Source organism: Syngnathus acus, chromosome 14, assembly GCF_901709675.1.
Source record: "Syngnathus acus chromosome 14, fSynAcu1.2, whole genome shotgun sequence".
Classification (NCBI taxonomy): Eukaryota; Metazoa; Chordata; class Actinopteri; order Syngnathiformes; family Syngnathidae; genus Syngnathus; species Syngnathus acus.
The window spans coordinates 3155166-3178481 of NC_051099.1; the positions used below are offsets into that span (position 1 = coordinate 3155166).

General features: G+C 45.3%; 1 protein-coding gene and 1 long non-coding RNA gene across 3 annotated transcripts in view; one reads left to right on the forward strand and one right to left on the reverse strand.

The window, feature by feature from the left end:
• Nucleotides 1-22044, reverse strand: LOC119133263 (melatonin receptor type 1B-B-like). The gene is made up of 4 exons (XM_037268896.1): nt 21347-22044; nt 2833-2951; nt 2399-2743; nt 1-1978 (listed from the first exon to the last, which is right to left on the reverse strand). The coding sequence occupies exons 1-4, from the start codon at nt 21738-21740 to the stop codon at nt 1553-1555; spliced, it is 1284 nt and encodes a 427-aa protein (XP_037124791.1). The 5' UTR covers nt 21741-22044; the 3' UTR covers nt 1-1552.
• The window catches only part of LOC119133280, a 21937-nt gene continuing 7027 nt past the window's right edge, over nt 8407-23316 (forward strand). The window contains exons 1-3 of one of the 2 annotated variants that reach the window (XR_005100097.1): nt 8407-8744; nt 20726-20861; nt 23121-23173. This is a non-coding gene — a long non-coding RNA (uncharacterized LOC119133280). The remainder of the gene's footprint in view (nt 8745-20725; nt 20862-23120; nt 23174-23316) is intronic. The other variant, XR_005100098.1, reaches the window with a different exon arrangement.

The following is a 23316-nucleotide window of genomic DNA, read 5'->3' on the forward strand; positions in this document are numbered from 1 at the left end:
CCAATATCAAACTTTTAATGGCGTGACATGAACTCCCGTCAGCGTGGGAGAGCATTTTAAAAACATTTCCATAAAAACATCCATTGACATCAATTAAAAGTCCACAGTGACACTAATTTACAAAATATTCTCGTTACATTTTTGAAATAAAAAACAAAAAGGGCGCCCTGAGATGGCGAGAAGAAGCGGCAATGAATGTCATTGAATAACAACAAGAACAAGAGACGCTATAAATTCCACAGAATATTTCCTTCATATGAAAATAAACTACCCACAAAAAATATAGATATGAGTGAACTGCGTGTGATGAAGAAGAGAAAGCATTACCAATTTCAATATGGGATTGCATAGCGTTGATGTCCAATTAAAAGCCGATTCAGTGCTATGTATAGTATCTGATTTTAATCTAGTTATTAATGTACATAAAACATAAATTAATGGACTACAGTCAAAACTAAAGTACTGATTTATTTTAAAACAGAAAATTGTCATGTAATTTAATTTAGTTGGTTACTTTGTATCGTTTCTTCATTTAAAAAATTAACTAGATTACATGAAGGTATTATTTATGATTACAATACAGTCCAGTTAAAATGCAATCAAATAATCTACAATTCTCATCTTCAATTGACAGATTGTCCATTGGGAGGCGTCCTTAAGATGCTACATCACACGCAGCACGCGAGGAGCCAGCCATGTTTGCTAACACGAGGTGAGTGGAGAACAACTTTACTAAGTTTGTCTACATTTTGGCTTCGTATACGGCAGTATACATCAGAACAGGCCATGTCATTTTCCCACTTTTGCCAGAATTGGATTTTGAGGCTCATATCAGGTAGTACCAACTCAGAGTTGACTATTGTTGTTGTGTTTCCTGCTTAAATTCTGGTAAGAGTACATGACGACACCCTGATTATCATCTCTGGTTTGATTTTTAAATGATATACAGTTGCAGGTAGTTAGCATTCTATGTTAGCATACCCACTCCAGGTAAGCTTTCAATTTACAGTCCCATTAGGCAGGTAATCCAGAGGCACAGGATATTTCCTAAATGAAAATGAGGATTCCAGTGCAGATTGACAGCATGCTAACTATTAGCATGTTAGTTTTTTCATCAATTTCCCTTTGAAAAATTACCCGACCAAAGGGCACGATAGAAAATATCGATTCACATTAACACTTTTGGACTTGTTGCTGTTTTTTCAAAGAAAACCACAATGATGTTCGCATGCCGGCTGTTAGCCTCTTGTTAATTCTCACGTTTTTTGTATTGTGCTATCCTGCTATATGCTAGCAGAACAGCTGTTAACATTTTTAAATTTTCCATTAAAAAAATACTGTGAACAGGGCAAGCCTCTGTCACAAATGTTGGGCAAGGAAATAGCAAGAACTAAAAGTTCCTGGAATATTTTTTTTTCTACTAAATACCCTGATTATCAGTTCTGTTTTTACTAAGTTGGCTTTCAAGTGATGCAAGTCGGACGTATTTGAGGCTTTGGAAGTTTAGGCCGTTCATGACCGATGGGATTGTTCTGTTATGACGCTAACGCGTTCAGTCTTTGTTGTTGACTCGATCCCTTATCGACTCGTTGTTGTTGAGTGGCGGCGGCGGAGACTGCTTGCTGCGCAGGCTGCGGCCGTCAGTGGCGGCCCGCGACGTCTCGGTGACGAAGAGGCGCGTCACCCACACCGAGGTGACGATGCGCTTGTACTCGTTGCGGAAGTTGCGGTTGAGCAGTCCGTAGATGACGGCGTTGAGACAGCTGTTGAAGTAGGCCATGAAGTAGCTGACCACGAAGAGCCATTCGGGGATCAGCGGCACCACGCGCGACGGGTCCAGCGCCACCGCCAGCCCGATCAGGTTGAGCGGCGCCCAGCAGATGGCGAACAGCACAAACACCACGAACATGGTGATGAAGTTGCGCAGGTCGCTCGGGCGTAGGCGAGGGCTCTCTTCCGTCTTCACTTTGCGACGCACCTAAAAGCACCAACCGGGAAAACCTTCAACATTTTTTTTTTATTTGTGAGATTAACATTACAATTTATTGCATCCCACATGCCAGTCAATATTATCCAAGTGTAATCATGGATGATTTGTATATGTTATATATATCAATCAAATCAAAACCAATCATATTTCCACTTGACCAACGGTACAATTGTAGAAAATGTCTTTGTTTTTTTACCCCCTTACACACGTGCGCTGACATTTGCGCACGTGCTCAAAGACGCTCGTAAAGGAAGGCTTTACATTTTGGCTCGTTACGGATCATCATGGTCAAGTTAAAATGTTAATATGTCAGGCAGGATTGTTGTGGCATTTAAGGAATTATGCTGACTGCTGCGACAGAAGGGTCACAAATTAAAAGGTCGTCATGTCCACATTGCGACAACAGACCTGAATCACGAGTATCCAGATGCGCAGGTAGCAGAAGGTGACCACGGCAATGGGCACCAGGAAGTGCACCACCACCACGGCCACCGTGTAGGAGCTGCTGACGTTCTGGGCGAAGGTGCAGGAGTAGACACGCGGGTCATAGCGCAGCGAGCCCACGAAGAAGTTGGGCACGATGGCCGCCACGGTCAACACCCATATTAAGGCCACGAAGAGCAGCGTGTTGCGGTAGCTGTACAGGCGGCTGTAGGAGAAGGAGTGGCAGATGTAGCAGTAGCGGTTGACGGCGATGCCCGTGATGTTGAAGATGGAGCCGATCACACTCAGGCCCATCAGGAAGCCGCTCACCTGCACGCAAAACCACACCGACGAGTTGAGACCACGCTGAAGCGCACCGGTCAGATTTTGCTCCAGCAAACACTCGCTTGGGGCCTCACCATGCATTGCGTGTTGCCTAGCGCCCATCCGTCATGGAAGAGAGCGTAGAGGACCAGAGGGTACGGGTAGAACGCCACCACCAGGTCAGCGAAGGCCAAACTCACCACAAAAACGTTACCTGACAGAAAAGAGGTGTTTTTTATTTTAGTCTTTTGAAATGACTAACCCCGCTCCCCTCCCTCCTCCCCTGCTGTTGGTTTTGGCACATTCATCCGCAGCAGTGATATTTTTGAACCGAGGCACTGCTTACTTTGCATTATCGCACGCTCAGCCAGTCTCATTCTACGGAAGAGCGCCGCCGCTCTCCACGTGTGGCGGGCACATGTCCAGTGTGAGCCAGCGCGTCGGCGGATGAGGACAACAAAAAAAAAAAAAAACGGCCCCTGCGACGCAGGCAACACTTTTATCAGGAAATGGCAGATTTGCTGCGGGAGCGTGGGCACAGTGGGGTGTCGCCATCCTGGGCTTTTTTCAAATCACCTTTTAACCTTAGTCAGTATGGGCTCCTTGTAGGCCCCGGAAGCGGACCAATCGTATTGCCAGGATTAAGTTGTATGTATTTCATTCAAGAATGGGGTAGGAACAATCTGAGGGGGGGGGGGGGGGGGGAAACATAATTTAGCAGGATAAATGCTTAGCTTAAGAGAATGAAAGTATATATTTTTCAGCAAGCAAAAATTTTGATCCTTTATTTTTTTACCCACTGTTATGAGACTTTTGGTGCTTTGGCCAACACCCTGTCTAATATAAAAGTATTGCTTTGGCATCATCTTGCTATTCTTAATAGGATGGCCGAATCTTTGAACTCTTGCTTACACTGTCTGTTGTTATTGAGTAGACTGCTCCACGCAGCTGACATTATGAATTGTTCATCATATTTTCACAGGTCCGCGTGACAGCGCTTGCCCGCCTTTCTGGTTGCCTGCATGGAAAATGCTTTCATGGCACGTTTTCCAAAGTTTTACAGAGGTAGGTGTAAAGCCAGAAAAGATACAACCATAAAAATAAGTTGACGTGCTGCTGCAGCACTTGTAACCAATCGGGAAATTTGCTGAGAAAGGAAAAAAACAACAACACGCCGGTCAATACAGGAGAGGGGAAATGCATGGATGAGCATTTCTAATGTTGGAGCACTACATTTAAACGTTATTTCGGGACAAATCTGTCAAAGTGAGGACGGCCAACTTTCTCAGGAGCTAATGTGAGATGGATGATATTTTTAGTGGGGTTTGCAGCCGTCCGGTCCCCGGAGGCACCCCGACGATCGATAAGCAGCGATAGCTCGCATATATCAGCTCTGAAATCATCCGCACGGCTGAAGGGAGATAAGGAAAGAACGGGAGGTGCCTCGGGAGGGTACCGTGGTGGACACCGAGCTGCCCGACGTGATAATAGATGTTTTTCTAACACTAAACCTTGTTTGAAACCTTAAATCTCAGTCTTCCCGCCCTACCTGAAACCTTAATTTGAGCCCTAACCTTGATTTGAAACCTGAATCCCAAAGTCTAATCGGAAATCTGCAAAGTATTAACTGGCCTCTCAACTCTTGACAACTCCTTTGTCTAATTTTCTTGCAGCCTTCCGCCAACTTTGAATCCACGTCGAAAAGGAACTTTTTTTTTTTGTGTGTGCACAGCTCGACTGTAGCGCGGTCTTCTTTTCAAATCGGAACAGTAGCTGTCGGGTTCCTCGTTTGAACAGAGCCAGCGAGAGTGCGTAACGGTTAATAAGACTACAAGGACGACGATGAAAAGGGACATTTTATTCTGTATGGACAAAAAAAAAAAAAGGCAGTCTTTTTTTAATTATCGTGTTGGGCTAAAAGGCACAATTGCGCCGGCTTCCTGTTCATTAACTTTGCTTTGCGAGCAGAGAGAAAAACGTCACCTCGAGGCCAGATGAGATTAGCGGCAAACATCACTTGAAGTCAACCTGGCGGTTAAAGTTCACCCAAGTCATTCTGCTTTTATCTTCCTCTCACTCCAGAAGTCATTTTGGCGCTTATTGAGAAAATAATGATGATGCAATTATGTGCTGGCCAAACAACCGGTCAAATGACGTTTTATTTTTGTTCGATCGTTGTTGCAATTGTCCTTTGCATCACTGTATTTTTACTCCACTAACTCTAATGATTCAAGCTAAGTCATATCGTGAGGAGCTGGAGACTCCACTATGCACAAAAAAGCGAAATCACATTTTCCACCTGAGGCAAATCCAGTGCCTCAGTGTTAAAGTTTAAACTCTTAATCTGGCGTGTGTGGCAAGGACCAATATCGCCTACGGTGCGGAACACTTCTACTCGCGCACAGAAATATAATCACAAAAGCTGCATTTGCTTTGCACCCAAAGAAGGCCAAACTATGCAGAAGGCCGTCGGACAACAACAGCCACTCGCCCGCCGCTTAATTGCTGGCAACAAGTTGAGGTTTTAATTAGAAGAAGTGTTGATCCAGGAAGTGCTGACTTGAAAAAAAGATGAATCTCTAGGCGGTGGTGGAAAGTGGATTAGACGAGAGCATCCGAGTAAAGCTTGACATTTGCAATACTGGGGGGGAAAAAAAACTAATGAGATTTTGTCGTGCTCGTCTGCCGGTCTTGCTCATCACTTTTCCGACGATGAGTCCAACGCCTCGCAATACGATCGGTTCCACACTGGCTCGCCAAGCCAGGCATGAAACCTGAATTCAACTCCCCATCCTCAGCTTACAACACTACTTTGAAAGTTCCCTGTGTTGTATTTAACCGTCGCTAGTGTTGTTGGCCGCTGTGAGTTCCGGCGCTGACAAATGTGTTTTCATGTGCATACAGATTTTTTTTTTTTTTAAGCCATGTGTGGACATAAAGCTTTTCCTGTGTTTGCCAAAGCCCACCTGGGTGAAAGCCGTGACAAAATACAGTTGATTAGATCTTTTGAGCAAACGTGTGTTTTCCTACATCATTTACATATTCAACTCTAAAGTCAACACAGTTGCAAGGTCGCGTCGCATCAACTATTCACTGGCGCCGCTGTTTGTAAGCATCAGCATAATTCAGCGTGCGTGCTCAATGCCATACGTATGCTAACAATGCACCCAAGTAAGTCAAACTATTTGGATATGTTGAGTCACAACGAAGCGGCCCCAGAACACAATTGAGCCTGCTTGTTCACCGATTTCATTTAACTGAACTGATGTCATTCTACCCAGCACAGATTCGAGACAAGAGGTGTTGGATGGAACCGATGATGAACTGAGTCACCTCCTTATTCTTCAGCGAGCTCTACGACAATGAGTCATTTCATCTACTACTGAGGAATTTCAATTCCTCCCTGTCACACCTCAAGGTACATACACACCCTGTAAAACGTCCGCTCTCGATGTGAAATGAGCTCTCCCGTCATGAAGAACATCTCTCTCGCAAACGGCATCGGACTGCCAAATGATTCCTTGCGACGCGCCAAAGACAATGAGAAATTGGCTGGATAAGAAAGTGGCGGGTAAGAGAGCGGCATCTTGCGTAACGCGGCTGGAGCGAGACCAAGCCACCGACGTGCCAGCCATCGACATTAGCGCCGTTCCCTGCCAAGGATGTGGCGGAATTGGAGCGGCAACTTTAATGCGAAATAAATCCGTCCAGGTGTTACATAAATCTTTCTTACTATAAATGCTAAATATTTCAGACAGCGGATGCAAAGATGCCAGTGTGAGCATTCATAAGTAGTCACACTGTTAGTTTTTGTCAAAACAGTCAATTTGCTCTAATAGGCGCGGGGTTCCGTTCCACATAAGACTACACAGTTAATATGATGCCATTCGTTAGCATAAATCATTCCTAAAAACCCATCCATGAAGGCCGCAGAGGTTTGCAAAATCAGCCTTTCATTCAGGGACATCGTTAAAAAACAAAAAAGTTTCAAGGACGGACGGCTCTGCGAAGCACAGCCCTTCTTCTTTCCCGCTACGTCGGGCTGCGGGGCGGGTGGGCGGTGCAAAGATGTAATCAAAGAGTCCAAGATTAAAGCGGATCTTGGGGGCTCAGCAGGTCAGCCGATGATACAATAACGGCGTCATGTTTAAGAGCGGCGTACCCAGCGCCGCTCATCAAAAAGGCTTCTTAAGTAAGCTCCTTAGCGGCGTTACGCACACAAGCGGCGCAATGCCTGACTCTTTTCTGAGCATCAAAACACAAGTTTGACCAAAAGTTTGACGGTCATTTTGAAACATCCTTCATATTAAAAGAAAAAAAAAAAAAAAAGGTGTAGCTAGCTAACTGTTGTGCCTGATATTTCCTGACTTGACTTAGTCCTCATCGCTAAAACTCCAAAACTGCTTTTTTAAAATGAAAATGGCATCATTCAATGCCTCCATTATGCGTCTCGTTAAGAAGCAAAGACACGAAATTAGTCTCGTCTCCAAAATTGATGAAATGCTCAACTCACCTTGAATAGATTCATTTTTTAAGTGCTTTCATTTGAATAGACTACTTATGGCCAGGCTGACACCGTCTTCTTGTCACCGACTGAAGCACCTGTTTTTTGTTTTGTTTTTGTTTTTAAATCCGGCGTGATTTATTGACCCGACATGCACGGGTGGCGATGCAGGCGTCTCGTTGCCTCCTGACAGATAAGGACTACACGTGAGCGGCTGTCGGGTTAGGTTGAGGATATTTGGATGCACCGCGGGGGTCACGGGCAAACAAATGTGTGCGCTCACTCGCCCGTTTATTTGCTTGGCTTGAATGCAACTCGAGCAGAATAATCTTACTGCCCTGCAGTCCGAAATGTTCCTAATATTTTGTGGCCCAAATGGGAGTGCAAAGTCAATAATCATCTTTGTAGCTCCAATAAACAACTGCTAAAATCGTATTGGTAAACAAATCGAGGACTGCAGTCGCGTAATACGTCTTCTTGAGTTCTGTCCAACATGTGGACTCCTGTCACCTATCAATTTCAATCTGAATAATTGATTAGAATTTTACACTATTTTTTTTTCTTTTTTCAAATGGTCGCCGACTGCTACCCGCCGATGCGTAGTTTCGCTCGCGTAAACGCTGATGTCATCAATTTGCCATGCTTTCGCCTCAAGTTGTGATTTAGCGCAAGTGTAAATATTTTAAACACGGCATTTTTAAGCGAGCGACAGACGTGGCTGCCGGGAGGCCGTTAAGATGGCTTTTAGTTCCCTCTGGAGGCTTCACTTGGTCTCTGCCAGTCTGCTAAAGTAAGTGAAGCAAATTATTGGTGAGCCGGGGGGGGGGAGGGGGTGTACGAGCATATAGTGCCAACTGCATGGCCCCCTCGAGCCAGATGGCATTTTTCCGAATGTGTTGCGCCGCGTCGCTCCAACCGCTAATTGTGTGCTTTCCACAGTTAAATAAAAGCTCGTCTTTGGCTCAGAGGGCAAAGACGATGTCGGGCGGGTCAGGGCAGCGCTCGTGCCGCATGCACTTTGCCCCAGGCGGGTAGGCGGGACGCCGCTTTGGCCCCCATCTACCTACCTGCACAGCACTTAAGATGCACAAGAACAATCTCTTGAATTGTGCAAAATGCTGCCACATTTGAGCTGAGGCATTTTTTTAACGCTCTAGAATTTTTAATTTTATGGATTTTTTTTTTTTTTTAGTCCTAATAAGAGAATTTAATACCAAATAGCCTTTACTATCATTGTTTTGTGATGAAGCAATCACGCTGAGGACATTACCAGGCGTAGGTCCTTGAAACTTTTTCCGTGCTTTCTATCATGCTGAGCATTTTGGACGCACAAGAAGAACGTCAGAGACTGTCGCATTGTTCGAAACGCTGCCAAATCCAACTGGCGGCGAGTTTGAAGAGCAGAGATGCTCTCGGCGCGGCTGTTTGCTGAAGCTTTCAGATGCCAGCTGCTGCCACCGTCTCTGCTATGGTCTCAACACGGCATCCTCCGGTATGGAGAACGTACCTTCAGGTCTTTGTTGTACTTTTTATTGATTTTCTTTATTTATGGGCCTCCATCTGCACTGGACTGGCTTTAATGTCGACGCCAGCAGACCAGACGCCCTTTGAACTTTGAGAACTAAGCAGAGGATAGAGTTGGAAGGCTGTCGTGGCTCGTGGTGTGAGCGTCTGAGATGATAATCTGGATTAAAGGGGCACGCTGATGAGCGGGCCTTCGGGCTTGTTGTGATGACTTGTTCGCTAGAAGAAATCTCCCTTTCTTGCTGTACTTCAGATTTTTTTTTTTTTTTTTGAAAACCCTTTATTTCATTTTCCTTTATCTTCAAGGGAAGACATCCGGGGATTGATTTAAATACTTGCTTGGCTTTCTGCGCATCGCCACAGTGTGCTTGCAGTCTTTTACATTCCGCACGCATCTGAGGAAGCATCGGAAAGCAAACATTGCGTTCGCCTTGTTTACCGATTCAGACGGAACGCGGAAGAGGTGGCGCACCATCCTCGCCCTCCCCTGGTTTCTTTTTTTTTTTGGCTCTCCCTCCCTCCTTCGCCTTCCCACCTCCTCACCCACGTCTGCCTGGAGGTTGGCAGGAGCCGTTACGTAACTCACTTCAAATTACAGCCGCGCATCTATTATGGATACGTGTTCGCATGCAACAAACAACTTTGACGGATTTCATTGAGGAGGATGACGAGAACCCATACAGGGTCAGTCGTCCACGCTGGTGGAGATTCGGGGGCCGTGGGGCACCACTCTGCATCGGGATGGACTGACTCATCCACCCTCCGAGTCGGCGGCAGAGTGCACACGAGTGGCGCGTGATTGTGATGTTACATGACAGCGTCGGTAGGGAAGGCACTTACGTCATGCTGCGGACCTCAGCCGGTGTTTCCCAACCTTTATTGACCCGAGGCGTACATTTTACAGATCTTAAGAACGCTAAATGCTGACCGTGACCTCAAGTCAACTCATTTTACAACCTGCAGCAAATTATCCAACAATTCTTCCTCTTCTTCTTCCAAAAAAAGAAGTTGTTTATTGTTATTCTTCTGTTAGCTTCATGCTAACACACAATTAAAAATGTCATCGACCGGCTTAACATTGATAGCCACGGTGTTAAAACCCTTGAAGCAGCAGATATGTGGTGCATCAAAATATGCAGGTAGACAATTTAACAATACTTAGAGGCACATATTCTTGATCCTCTGTGATGAACTCGAGTAACATTACCGCCTCTAAAGCCTGGCGCGCTCTCTGAAGCATGCATAATAGATAAACGGCAGCCCACGACGGGATGTATAATGGCGGTGTCGCGTGCAATTTTCACATGCGTCTCCAAATCATTCAATATCAACTGCAATGAATTCATTCTCATCAGGCCCTGCGGCGACTCAGCCACTCTCCCCACCCTTCTTAAAAGCCCCCATTTCCATTGCGCCCCGCTCTTCCTCATCTCATTCAAGAAGAGCTTCCAATCGGGTCCCTGCTTTCAGCTGTCATGAGAAACCATTTTCACACTCGGCCAAATCTCCCCCGGATTAAACGGATCCCATTGATCTCACAACCTGCTCGCTCGGCTGATTTGCGTTTTTTAAGATCCCGACGGATTCAAATCACCCCCCTTCCCCCCGGTCTCCCCGAGGCGGCGAAAACGGCCCCTGGTGGGGAGAACGCATTAGCCGAGGAGGAGCCCGGTCCTTCTTCAACGGTGCCCGCCGAGTTGTAAAAAAAAAAAAAAAAAAAAAAAAAAAACTGGAATGCAATGAAGGGCATAAGTAGGTTTTTAAAAACTGATGAGGAGAATATTAAAAAGCACTAAAAGCAAAGAGCGGCGAAGCGAGGCTGGGAAACGGGGTCGTGGGATGCCTCTTTTATAGCCAGTGCACTTAGCGGTCCCACCTCCCACTGACATTTCAGCTCCCCTAGTGCATTTGGCCTTCCAGTGCATGCCCCGCCGCGGCCTTCACGTTGAAACAGTCGAGGATGCCGGTCGAACTTTTCAATCACAAACTTTCATTTGCAATACAGTTGAGATCAAGCCCAATGATTGGCACTGTATGATTCATTTATTATGTCTTAAACTTTGTGGAGCTTTTCAAGATTTTAAAGCAAGCAGGTATTTTTTTGCCCTCCTCTGAATTTAGTGTCCTGTGTTTAGAGAAAAATGCGATTTTTCTTGAACCTTTTGCTTTTCAAATCTCCAATGCCTTATTCCCTTTTGTATCGTAACCGTAAACAGCTCGAAGCAAACACACTTTACTTTTCTCGACCTCGTTAGATTGGCAATATGGCCGCTGAGGAATTCTGTTACGGTTGCTGCCGTGGAAACGGCACAGCTTCTCTGTCTTCTGAAAGTCTTTCATTTGACTTCATTAAAGCAGCTGATATGGTGTCATAAAAACGCGTAGGAATGTATTCTGTGCAGTGCAATGCTAAAGCAACCCCCTTTGAGATAAAACACACCTTCAAGAGAAAGGTGGCTTGCTTTCATGTTGAAATAAATTGATTTGAGCTTTTTTTTTTTTTTGTTAGACGCGCGCGACTTTTTTTTTTTCATTTCCTTTTTGATTATTTGAAACGCTACCTGCCTCTCATCTGTTGTTTGTGCCCCAAGGCCTGATAGCGACGGCGTGCTCTCCCCTGTCTCAGCGCTCTCGCTTACAAGCCGTCGAGCGCCGCATGACAAACGATGTACATAATTGGTATGGACGTGAGGAAGCGTGAGAGGATTCCTCACAAGCGTGTCTTTGAACAACATGCCCCCCCCCCCCAATTGGACCAGAGAGACACAGTGGATTAAGCGGCTCCGCTGTCAAATTAACCGAAATTGCGTTGCCTTAAGTCAACTTCCCTGCCTCGCTCTGGTTTTTGATGTGAATTTATGGAATACGTCGACGCGTTGAATCGGGCGAACGCTTCCCTGCCGCACGTCAGACATCAGCGCCGCACATAGCCATTCGTAAACACGCCGTCAAGCCGAGCCATTCGGCAGCACAAAAACTCTGGTGGGTGGGGGGGAACCTATTTGTGAAGAGACCATGTGGGATTTTGGGTTCTTGTCCTCCTTAAATGATTTTTGGGCACGGTAGGAACCATCTGAATTTAAGACAAAGATTAAAGGATTGCCAATCGATACCACTTTGTTTTGGTGAGCTTCCTTCTGGATTACAAAAGTTTGAGTAAATTGACAACTAAAGATCATTCTAGTTCTCAATTGGGCCAATTGACTTCCAAACATCTGGATCCATCATGACATCCTTCATAAACGGGTAGCCATTTTGTTTCAGTGAGCCAAATTCTGGTTGACGCATGTTTGGGCAGTGTGACAAAAACATACACAATACACGATAAACACTGTTGATGTAGCAAGTTTTGAAAAGCTTGGCCATTTTGATGACAAAACAGTTCCCAAATTACAAGGTGTTTATTTTTACACGCGTCATTTCAAGATCCGTGTGTGTTTTTTTTTTTTTGTTGAGACGCATGAGAGCTTTGGGGAAAAGTCGCGGTGGTGGGGCAGCAAGGAGTGGGGGTGTTGAAGATTTGAAATAAATAGTCTCTGTTAGGGTTTGCAGAATATCTTCATCGTATGATTATGTTGGAATGTAACCTGTAATAATTTACCTAGCTTGTCCTGTCTTACCAAAAGTAGTAGACCAAAGTGCTAAGATATTTTCACCTGATTGACTAGCTGCAGAGGAAGCAATCAAAGTTGCTTTGTTTCCACAAAGTCGTAAAAGGCCCCCTGCTATGCTTTGATCAGCAGGGGAGCGTCTTCACCCCATCCTGGGTCCTCACACCCCCACTCTCAACCCCACTGTGTTTCTTCTCAATAAATATGCACCCGATGAGGCCTGACTTCAGACTTCATTCGACCATCGCTGTAAGCACAGCGACGAGTGAACTCTCCGCCTGCAGGTGTTTGAAACGACTAACTTGTCTCCAGTGTGGTTCTTGCAAAATAAGTTAGAGTGAACACTACCCTAACATTTTGGTGCCGAAACCCGGGACCCTCATACCCGCCATCTGGCGGACGGAGGACGACGCGCTGTACACCGTCGACGGGCCAGCGTCCATTAGGAGGACCTGGTAAAGAAAGACCTGGGAAGGAAATCCTTCGCTGGGCCAGCGTCTTAGGTCTGCCTTCGTCTGACAGAGGTGGATTGACGGGACCCGGCAGTGCAACGAACCAGGGGACAAGTAAGTTAACGCCCTAAAGTTGTGTGATTGTGTTGTTGTGAAACGCGTAAAAGGTAGAGGTGCACGGAATATAGCTTGGGTTCGAGTCCCAGGGGAAGTAACAGACTAAGAAAAGCAGAGCTTCTTTTTCGTTCATCGAAGAAGTGCGTAGATTCTTCTTTGTCTGTTCTTCCAAGCTGAGGGATCTGGCTTGGGTTAGAGTCCCAGTGGAAGGAACGTGCTAAGAAACACGGAGCTTCTTTTTTGTTAATCAAAGAAGGGTGTAGATATTTCTTTGTACGTTTCTCCGGCCAAAGAACAGCTTGGGTTCAAGTCCCAGTGGAAGGAACGGGCTAAGAAAGAACAGAGTTTCTTTTTCCTAATTGAAGAAGGGCGTAGATTCTTTTTTCTGTCCGTTCCTCCAAGCTGTGTTGGAGGGTTTTACACCCATCCTGGATAGGCCTAAAAATAAAAAGCGCTGGTGTTTGTGTGGTTGAGAGTGCGACTGGTAGGATAAATTGACCGCAAAGAGAATTTGGTGGAAGGTCAATTTAAACCTGCATTGAGGATCCTCAAAGAAAATAAAAAAAAAAAAAAAAAAAATTGTATAAACCTAAAATACCTAATTAAGATGGGAAACAAAACCGGTAAATCCCTAGCTCTTGAAGGAGATGAGAAGTACATGGCATGTAAATTTCTTAATTGTATGCAATACATGCCAAAGTGGAAGAAAAAGTATGGAGTAGAAGGGACGTTGAAAGTTGAAGTGTGGAAGATGGCTTCTAGATGTTTTGGAGGAGAGTGTAGATAGAACGACAAAGGGACTGAAAAAGAAAAGAAAAGAGAGAGAGTTGAATTGTGCTAGAATGTGGTTGAAAGCTTCACAAGAGAAAAGAGAACAAATTCAGGAGACAAAACCTGGAAAGATAAAAAGTGATGAGACCGCCATTCAATTAAGATTTGAAAAAGAATTCTGGGTGCACAGTGGCACCCCATTCGATGATGCGGCTGAGAGTGCTTATCAGCAACGTCTTAAAAACGCGCTCATCACTGTTTCCCCCCCCCGACTTCGGCAACTGGGTGAGGAAACATTTGGTGGAAGTAGATATTGCAAGTGTGACAACAACTACGCAATGGGCCAAAAGTTCTGATGTATTTCATCTAGGCGATGATGATGATGATGTTGACCTAGATGAAGATACAACAGTCTTCTTTCATGGGTCCCAGCAGGCCAGAGGAAGAGGTAGAGGCCAACAAGGTCGCAGGCCGCAATATAATTCAAAACCCCCATCAGATTCTGACAACTGTTGGAACTGTGGGAGACGAGGACACTTGGCAAGAGCGTGTCGTTTTGCAAAACAATACCAATCAAAGGGTGGAGGAAGGGGCAGAGGAAAAGCCAAATTGTCAGCGTGACTAGATTCCTCCCCTGTGATCTCTTTTCTCATACAGAGGAAGAAATAACAGATGTCCATATGAAAGCAAGACATGTCATTGTCAGATTATTAGAACGTTTTTTTAGATTGTTAGAGCTCCTGTCCATGCAAGGAGTATGACAATGCTGTTGTATGCCCAATGACAAATGACCAGAGATCAAATTGTGTATGTACACTAAAGTTAAAATTTGCAAATCAAGTGGTAAATGAATGCAACTGGCTTCTAGAAGATAAATAAAACTTAGAATGTGCTGTCCTCGTGTGCGTGGGAGGGACCAGCTCATGATCGACCACAGGAAATGGCCAGCCTGTGACGAATCATTGGTGCTGGGATCTACCTTACGCGCGCGAGAGCTGTGCATGCGTGTTAAAATTATGAAAATTGGCTAAACTTTTAGTGCACAGAAATTTGCTAGACTGTGGTCTATCCAATTTGCACCGCAGAACAGAAACGCTTTTGAAAGATAAAAATGAGAGGAAAAGAGAGAAATCTGTTTGCGAGCAGAAACTGATCCACACTAGTGCATGTTAAGTAAGAAACGACAGAACATGCTTTCAGGAATTGGAAGAATCAAAATTGTGAAGGAAAACTTCTGATTGATTTGCCAGCAGTTTTTTTGCGTGTTGAGTTTTTTTTGGATTGGTGGATTGTTCTATCAAGAACCTTGAGATGGAAACGGTATGTGAATGTTGTGTGGTGAGCTTGGATGTATTGGGACCGATGAGATAGAAAGTCTCCTTCTTGGAGACTGCGTGTGAGATGCAAATGAGCATTGATGACTGATTGCCTGAATGAAGGGAAAATACAGGTTGAATGGTTGGCGTTGTTGGACACTTCTATCGAAAATTAGTAGAGCGACTTTGAAGAAAGAGTGATTTTGAGTACGTTAAATGCTAAGGAAGAAATAAATATATAAAGGGAACAATCAAAGTGGGTATGCAATTGTGAAATTGCCAAACCAGATCGTTGAAGCAGAGGAGCTTCCATACAACAGGTCGGCGCAGGCTGCTGAGCTAATTGCACTAACAAGAGCTTGTGAATTGGCGGAAGATAAGGAAGTCACTGTATACACAGACAGTCAGTATGCGTTTTCTACTCTGTTCTATTTTGCAAAACAATGGGAGCGCAGGGGGTTGACAACATCAACTGGTAAGCCAGTTACCCACGCCTCCTTGTTGAAAGACTTGTTGCAGGCCATTCATTTACCTGCTAAACTGGCTGTGTGTAAATGTGCTGCTCACACCACAGGCACAGACGAAGCCTCGAATGGAAACAGACTAGCGGACAGAATTGCTAAAGAAGCGGCAGCAGGGAAACATGGCCATGAATTTTTTTTAATGGATTCAGAGGACACGCAACTCATAGATAAGACTATACTGACAGATATGCAGGGCAATGCTCCAATGGTGGAAAAACGAATGTGGACGACAAAAGGAGCAATAGTGGACACAGATAATATCCTCCGCGTCGATGACAAACCTGTTTTGCCTAAGTCACTCTTTAAAGCAGCGGCAATTGCGACGCATGGGCCTTGCCATGTGTCGACAGGGGGGATGAGGTCCATCATACATCAACAATTCACTACCTTTGGTTTGGATGTTTACTTAAAAAATTTTTGTAAAGCATGTCCCGTTTGTGTGAAACATAATCCACAAGGAAACATGAGACCTAAGAGAGGCTCATTTCCAAAACCGTCTTACCCATTTCAAATCATGCACATGGATTTTATTGAGCTCACACAAAGTGGACCTCACAAATACTGCCTAGTGATGATTGATGCATTTTCCAAATGGGTGGAAATAGTTCCGTCTAAACGTGCGGATGCCTTAACAGTGGCAAAAGCCATTTGCAAAGCCATCATACCGACTCATGGCATCCCCCAAACCATTTACAGTGACAATGGTCCACAGATGAAGAACAGTCTTTGGCAGACTGCATGATTAGAACGCTCAGACTGACAGAGGTGTCAAATGCAAATTTACTGCCGCCTGATCTTTCATCCTCACAGGTCGACAACAGCGTCAAGCCGGGAGACTGGGTCTACATCAAAGTCATCAAAAGAAAGAGCTGGGCCAGCCCACGGTGGGAGGGACCATTCCAAGTCCTGCTGACTACCCCCACCGCAGTAAAGATAGCTGAACGGCCCAGCTGGATTCACCTCAGCCACTGCAAGTTGCAGAGAGTGCTGGACCCCTAATTCGGAGTGGTGGGGAAGGCTAACTTCAAAGGAGTCCTATCGTTTAGGGTGGGACGTCTCAATGTTGGTGAAGAAAACAACGATCCCCACTCCGCTAGGCGAGGGGATGTCCCGGTGTCTCTGCCATCCTAGCAGCAACGGGGCTCCATATGCCAGATGGATCCTCTGCTGCGTTGTGGTTGGAGCGTGCTATGGTCTATGGACTCAACTGAACAGACCAAGTGACAATGTTGACCGTGGAAAACGATGGTCACACGATGAGAACTTTGAGGACTGGTCATGGGACCCGAGAAACCCATACGAAACCAACACTTGGTACCGATACGTCAAATTCACTGTGAGATCGCACACACAGGAGGGCTGCTATGTGTGTTCCAAACTCCCGCCGTCCTCCACACAAGTTCACTTGGAGGCCAGAGCAATGAATGTCGCTGAAGCGAAATGCATGGCATCCATGGGAGGAGTTGGATATCAACACCGTGCTGTCACAGTCAGTGACGCCGACCCGTCCCGCCCCGGACTTGCGGAAGGTACCTGTGATCAGCTTTTCTGGACAAATCTCAATGTGACTGTTAAAGGACGAACACTGCCGCAGGTGGCCTTCACAGACCGGCCACCTGGAGTGAACTATACGTGTTACATCCAAGGAAGTGAGACCCACAAATGCATTGACAGAGACTGCTCTCCAGGAGGGAACTGGATGGGAGCTTTGGACATCGCCACTGAGTGTCAGGATAAGAGAGCCATTTCAGGTGGTGAGGGCTCTCCGACCAACATGGCTGCACCATCAAACGGAACATACTTCATACAGAATGGCTGGTGGCTTTGTGGTCACAAGGTTTATCCGATGCTGCCCGCCAACTGGACAGGAGTGTGTGCACCAGTGTGGGTGACAGACCACACCTACAGGACACAACATCGTCAGCTGACGACAGCACACAACTCTTCTGGACGTCGCCGCAGGGCGATTACAACCTTTGACCCCCATGACCCTGTCTGGGGTGCAAATGTTCCGGACGACCATAAAATATGGCCTGTCGGAAACAAAGTTGTTCATGCGCTTTTTCCTTGGATCGGAGTTGGAAAACAATCTCTCTTCATCGAGACACTGAACTATCGTTTTCAATCCTTTGTGAACCTCTCACTGCAAGTCGATGATGGACAAAATAGGGAGATCCAGGCTATTAGACTAATGGTCTTGCAAAACAGGATGGTTCTGGACTTGTTGACGGCAGCACAAGGTGGTGTGTGCCACATCATTGGGACTTCCTGTTGCACATACATTCCAGGAGATAACGACACGCACATCAAGGAAGCCATGAACTCACTGAGGAATTTACAGCAGGCCATGTCGGAGGATAACATCCCACATCAATGGGATTTCTTTTCATGGCTATTCTCTGGCGCGTGGTGGCAGTTGCTGTTGAAACTTGTGACGCCTGTGCTTGCTGTGCTGGTATTGTTGTGCTTGTTTACGACCTGTGTTATCCCGTGTTTGAAGTCTGCTGTGACAAGGTTTGTGTCTTCTACCGTGGCACAAGTGCATATACAACTTCTCAGAGATGACGGATGTGATGACTATGATGTGCTGCGAGACGTGGATTGCGTAGATGCTGTTTAGCTCAGCATTCTTTTACAGAAACTTGATGATTTGACCATCGAAAATGCCTTGCAAGTGATGGTTACAATGACGTACTGTTTCTGTGTTTTTCTTTTTCTTTTTTTATTGGTAACATTCTGGTCGCCTAAGGCAGAGGGGCCGTGTAACTCTTTTCCTGCATTTTAATCTGGCCGCAGGTTTTTCAGTTGCACACAAAATTTGGACTGGAGCATTGAGGGAAATGCCTCGTCTTCACTGGAAATTATTGCTGTCATTGTATTTTCTTTCTTATGTTTGATTGATCGGGTTTGACATACTCATATGATAAAACAGGGGGGATATGTTAGGGTTTGCAGAATATCTTCATCGTATGATTATGTTGGAATGTAACCTGTAATAATTTACCTAGCTTGTCCTGTCTTACCAAAAGTAGTAGACCAAAGTGCTAAGATATTTTCACCTGATTGACTAGCTGCAGAGGAAGCAATCAAAGTTGCTTTGTTTCCACAAAGTCGTAAAAGGCCCCCTGCTATGCTTTGATCAGCAGGGGAGCGTCTTCACCCCATCCTGGGTCCTCACACCCCCACTCTCAACCCCACTGTGTTTCTTCTCAATAAATATGCACCCGATGAGGCCTGACTTCAGACTTCATTCGACCATCGCTGTAAGCACAGCGACGAGTGAACTCTCCGCCTGCAGGTGTTTGAAACGACTAACTTGTCTCCAGTGTGGTTCTTGCAAAATAAGTTAGAGTGAACACTACCCTAACAGTCTCTTTGAAGCGACTAACGTGTGATCGCTCTGACGCTAATCCCCTTCAAAGGCGGCGCTCCAAAAAAAACTTCTGACCTACGCAGGGTACATGCACACAATTTGGTGCGCTCAAGCAGCTAGGCCCACAATAGCGGATTATGAAGTTGGACTGAAAAAACCTATCGGCTTTTTGTCATCGCGTCCAATTCAATTCTCCGTAACGCTGATTTTCCCTGTTTGATGTTAATGATGTTGCCATCTTTGCGTTCACTTTTTTTTTGTTGAAAATCAACAGGGATGTTGCTTTGTTTGATAGAATTAGTCAGCTGAAATCCTATAAAGTTGTCTCGCTATTGTGGAACACAAAAGTCCGGAAGTTGCTGACAGAAGACTTCTTTTTCTGGATAGCGTTCAAAATCAATAGGCTTCGCAAAAAAACAGCAATCCCCCGATATCCGATGAAAATCAATAGTTGTCTTGCTTTGACAATTGAGTTTTGAAGGTTTGTTCAGGAGAAGTTTAAAATCAATATATTGACAAGATCGTTGGATTTAAACACAAGAATTCTTCTCCCGCACGGACCGACAGTTCAAGCTAGCTAGCGTTCAGAATCAACCGACCTGTTAACAATAGACCTTCAGCCAAAGTGGGCTGCTGTGTATTACTTAACTTCCTTGCTGCAGCTATTCTTATGCTAACAATATGTAGGTGAGGGCAAAGCCCGCCGTTAGTCATCGTCAAATGAGCTTTGCCCACGTAAACCGACAGTGGCCTTCAATCGGGTCTTTTCCCACCTGAAGCGCGCCGAGGGCGTCACCCTCGCCGACGAGTGGGCCCCCACGTAGCTGAGCGCGTGTGGCTAAAAGCGCTACGCCGCCTACTGTTAATGCCTCTTCAAAAAAATAAATCCAAGGTGGGCTGTAGAATAGAGTGTAATGGTTAAGAGTTGGGAACAGCAGTTTACGGGTGACACAAGTTGGCGTGGAAAAATGCGTTAAAAGGAAAGATGTATTTCATTTGTTTTAGTGAGTGGACTAAATATGACTAAATATAAACTAAATATCACTTGGCAGAAGTCATGAAACTCTCAGGTGAAGCGGTTCAGGGGGCGCTTTGAATTCTGTTGAAAACCAAAACAGCAGCACCTAGCCAGCTGAAAGTCTCCATTCAGTTGAATGACGCAAGTGAAGGAAAACAATTTCTGCTGAACAAGCGGGGTGAAAATGCCTTTGAGGTGGTGTCAAGAAAGTTTAACAAGAATTGATTGAGTGCTGCGATCCATTCAGCAGGAAGGTGATTCATTCATATATTCATTCATTCATTCATTCATTCAGAGCAACCCATTGATGAATACAAAAAAACATTCATAAAGAAACTGTACACTGCATGGATTTAAACCAGATGTGAATTTTCAAAAGAAAAAGTCAGAAAATAATTCTTTTCGGTACAAATAATGGGAATGAAAGATGTTTTTTTTTTTTTTTTAACAAAAAGTCCCCCATGTGCCAGGTCAGCATTTACACAGTCCCAGAAGGACAACCCCAGAGGACGCATTACATGACGCCCAAGGGAAAACATCCCAAAATGAAGCAAGCGGGAATGTTTGCATGTCGTTGATCTTTTTGCAATTAGTGTGACACACACCGGAAGGAGCAGCACACTTTCCATGGAAATGGGCTTTCATTTTGCACCACTGTGTTCTTTTTTTTTTCAAGCTGCCATGATAACACTGTCAAATCTCAGACCAGACTGTTATTAAACATTTTGGCTTCCCCCCCTCTTTTTCTTCTGGCACTCTTTTTGTGCTCACTTCACAGAGTGCTGAAGTGGCTGCCGGCAGAAAAGGAGACATGGAGCGCTTGGCCAGGCGGGCATCAATCAATGCTGTCAATGCGTAATCATAAGAGATGCTCAAGGCTTCATTAGCCCTCCGACAGTTCTGCTTCATATCTGGTGAGTGAGAGTGCGTGCATTTGTGTGTGTCTGTGTACACCTGAGATTTAGCCGACGTTTTGCCCTGACTTGAGGCTGACAGGCTCGACTCACACACAAACCCCCACATGTGATGTTGCGTATTTACAAGCGCTTCTCTCTTACATAATGTCACGTACACAAAACAGACGTCAAGGAGGAGAGCAATGTGGAACAAATTTTGCTGCCACAAACATCATGTCCAAAGTCACACTAAAAAATGTTCAGTCAAAAATAACCCAATTTGGCTCGATCCACTTCTTGACCCACCTTGCTGGGTTGTCTTTGACCCAACAGTTATTAAAAATTCCCGTACCTTAAATTGGCTTTGACTTGAGTACACAACATCTGTCCAAAAAAGCCACCAGCTTCTGCCTGCCCAAATCCTTTTTTTTTTTTTTTTTTTTGTGGGTTAAAAGTTTGAGGAGCGCCAAAGGCGACAAAGTCAAAACAAAGGCGTCTCTTACCCGAGTTCCTCAGTTTCCGGTTGCGGAAAACGCTGATGATGACCAGCAGGTTGCCCAGCACGTCCACCACGGTGGTGAAGATGAGCACGCTGGCTAGGATGCCGATGACCCAGGCAGGCCGCCCACCCCCCTGAGGGCCGCTGCCGCCGCCGGTCAGGACTCGCGCCTCCTCCGAGCGGTTGCGGAGGAGCGCCAGCGTGTCGTCGGGCATCACGTCCCGCCGAGCATCGCCGCGCCTCTGCCAAGCCTCCTCTTGGTCGTCCTCCTCCTTCTGCTGCTGCTGCTGCTTCTTCTTCCTGGTTGTTGTTCTTGCTGAGACACTTGACAGGCAGAGGGAAGTGCTCACGTGTGACCTACATAAAGTTACACCAGTCTTTTGTTCACTCCAAGTCATTCATCCACAGTGCGCAAGCTTCTGCTCCTCAGCTGAACTGCTCACGTGTTTTGTTTCTCTGAGGTGGGGGTCTCTCTTCCACTGCTCTCTTACATCTAAAAAAAAAAGAAAGAAAGAGAGGCAAACACAGGGGATGTCCGCCCTAAGGCGTTGTGACGCCTCGGCATAGAGGTGGCGATGTGCTCAGCATCCTGGAGGAACGCCCCAACCCGTCGCAGCCTTCCTCACTCTCCGGCCCCCCCACCCACATGCGCACGCACACGCACGCTCCCCCTGGTGAGGCGCATGGAGTCACCCCGCGAGTAACACATCACCTTCTCCCACGCGCCTTTATAGCTTGATGCGCTCTCTCGCTCTCTCTCCCGCTCACTCGCTCCATCTCTTGGCATGCTGAACGATGCGTGGAAAACATCAGTAACGCGTGGCAGCACACTCTGTTTACTACCTTTTTACTACTAGACATATTAGAGTATATTAAGTTAGTTGTATTTTTCGTTTTTCCCACCTTCCAAAAATGGGCAAAAGCGGTTGGATTTTTCACAAATTTGGTCTTTTTTCAGTCATTTGTAATATTCATATATTTTGAACCTCCAAATTATTTTGAAGTAAAAAAAGAAAAAAAATCAGGCAAAAAAAATGCAACCCATTTTTTTAATTGAAATTTTTTTTAGTTGTTCCAAAAATAAAATTTCATAAAAAAAAAATTAAAACATGTTTTGATCTGGAAGTTTTTCTAAGAGGAAAAAATTGAGTTCATATTGTCTCTGTTCTGAGTGTAAAGCACAATGTGAACGTGTTACCCAAGCATTTGTGAGAAGATAAAAAAAAAAAAAAACATCCAGGCTGTCAAAAGCGTGCCGTCTCACATTCCGGCTTCATTACAGAACGCTCAACCGGGGCAGACAAATCGCATCATCGTGGCCGCCATTGATCCCCGGACCCTTGTGACGTGCGTGCAATTATTCAGCATTGCTTGCATGGATATTTTTTTTTTTTTGGGGTGGCGCCTCATGTCCTCATGTGCGCCTGACACCAAGTGGAATGCTTTTATCCGCCGAGGGCCGGCTGTCGGACGGCCAATATCGCCGGCCTCAATGTGTCATCGCTCCAAATGTGGATGGCGGGGGGGTGAGGACATCCAGAAAATGTGACGGATGCTGCAAGAGAGAGCCTATTAAAATAAAATTGCCGGATGTAATAATTGGAGACAATTGATTCAGTGAGAACTAGAATGAGCAAAGCCCGTTATTGTGAGTCATTGTCAAATTAGGTAATGGAATTTAAAAAAAATTTCATGAAAACTTGCTTAGTGCTTGGAGATAGACCACTTTGCACCTATTTTTTTTCCTAATCTCAGTTTATTTATTTTTTTGCTTTCAGGCAACCTAGGACTGAAGATGGTGACTGTCTTTCGGTCGTGGATGAAAGTGCAGGTAACGTGATCCAATATGAATATCCAATATGCTTGAATAAGTCCCAAATCATTATTTAGTGAAATGCCAAGCTCTGAGGAAAACCATGTGCAAACAAATATCCAGGAGTCATCACTGCCCTATAAATCACTAAATTGTAAATC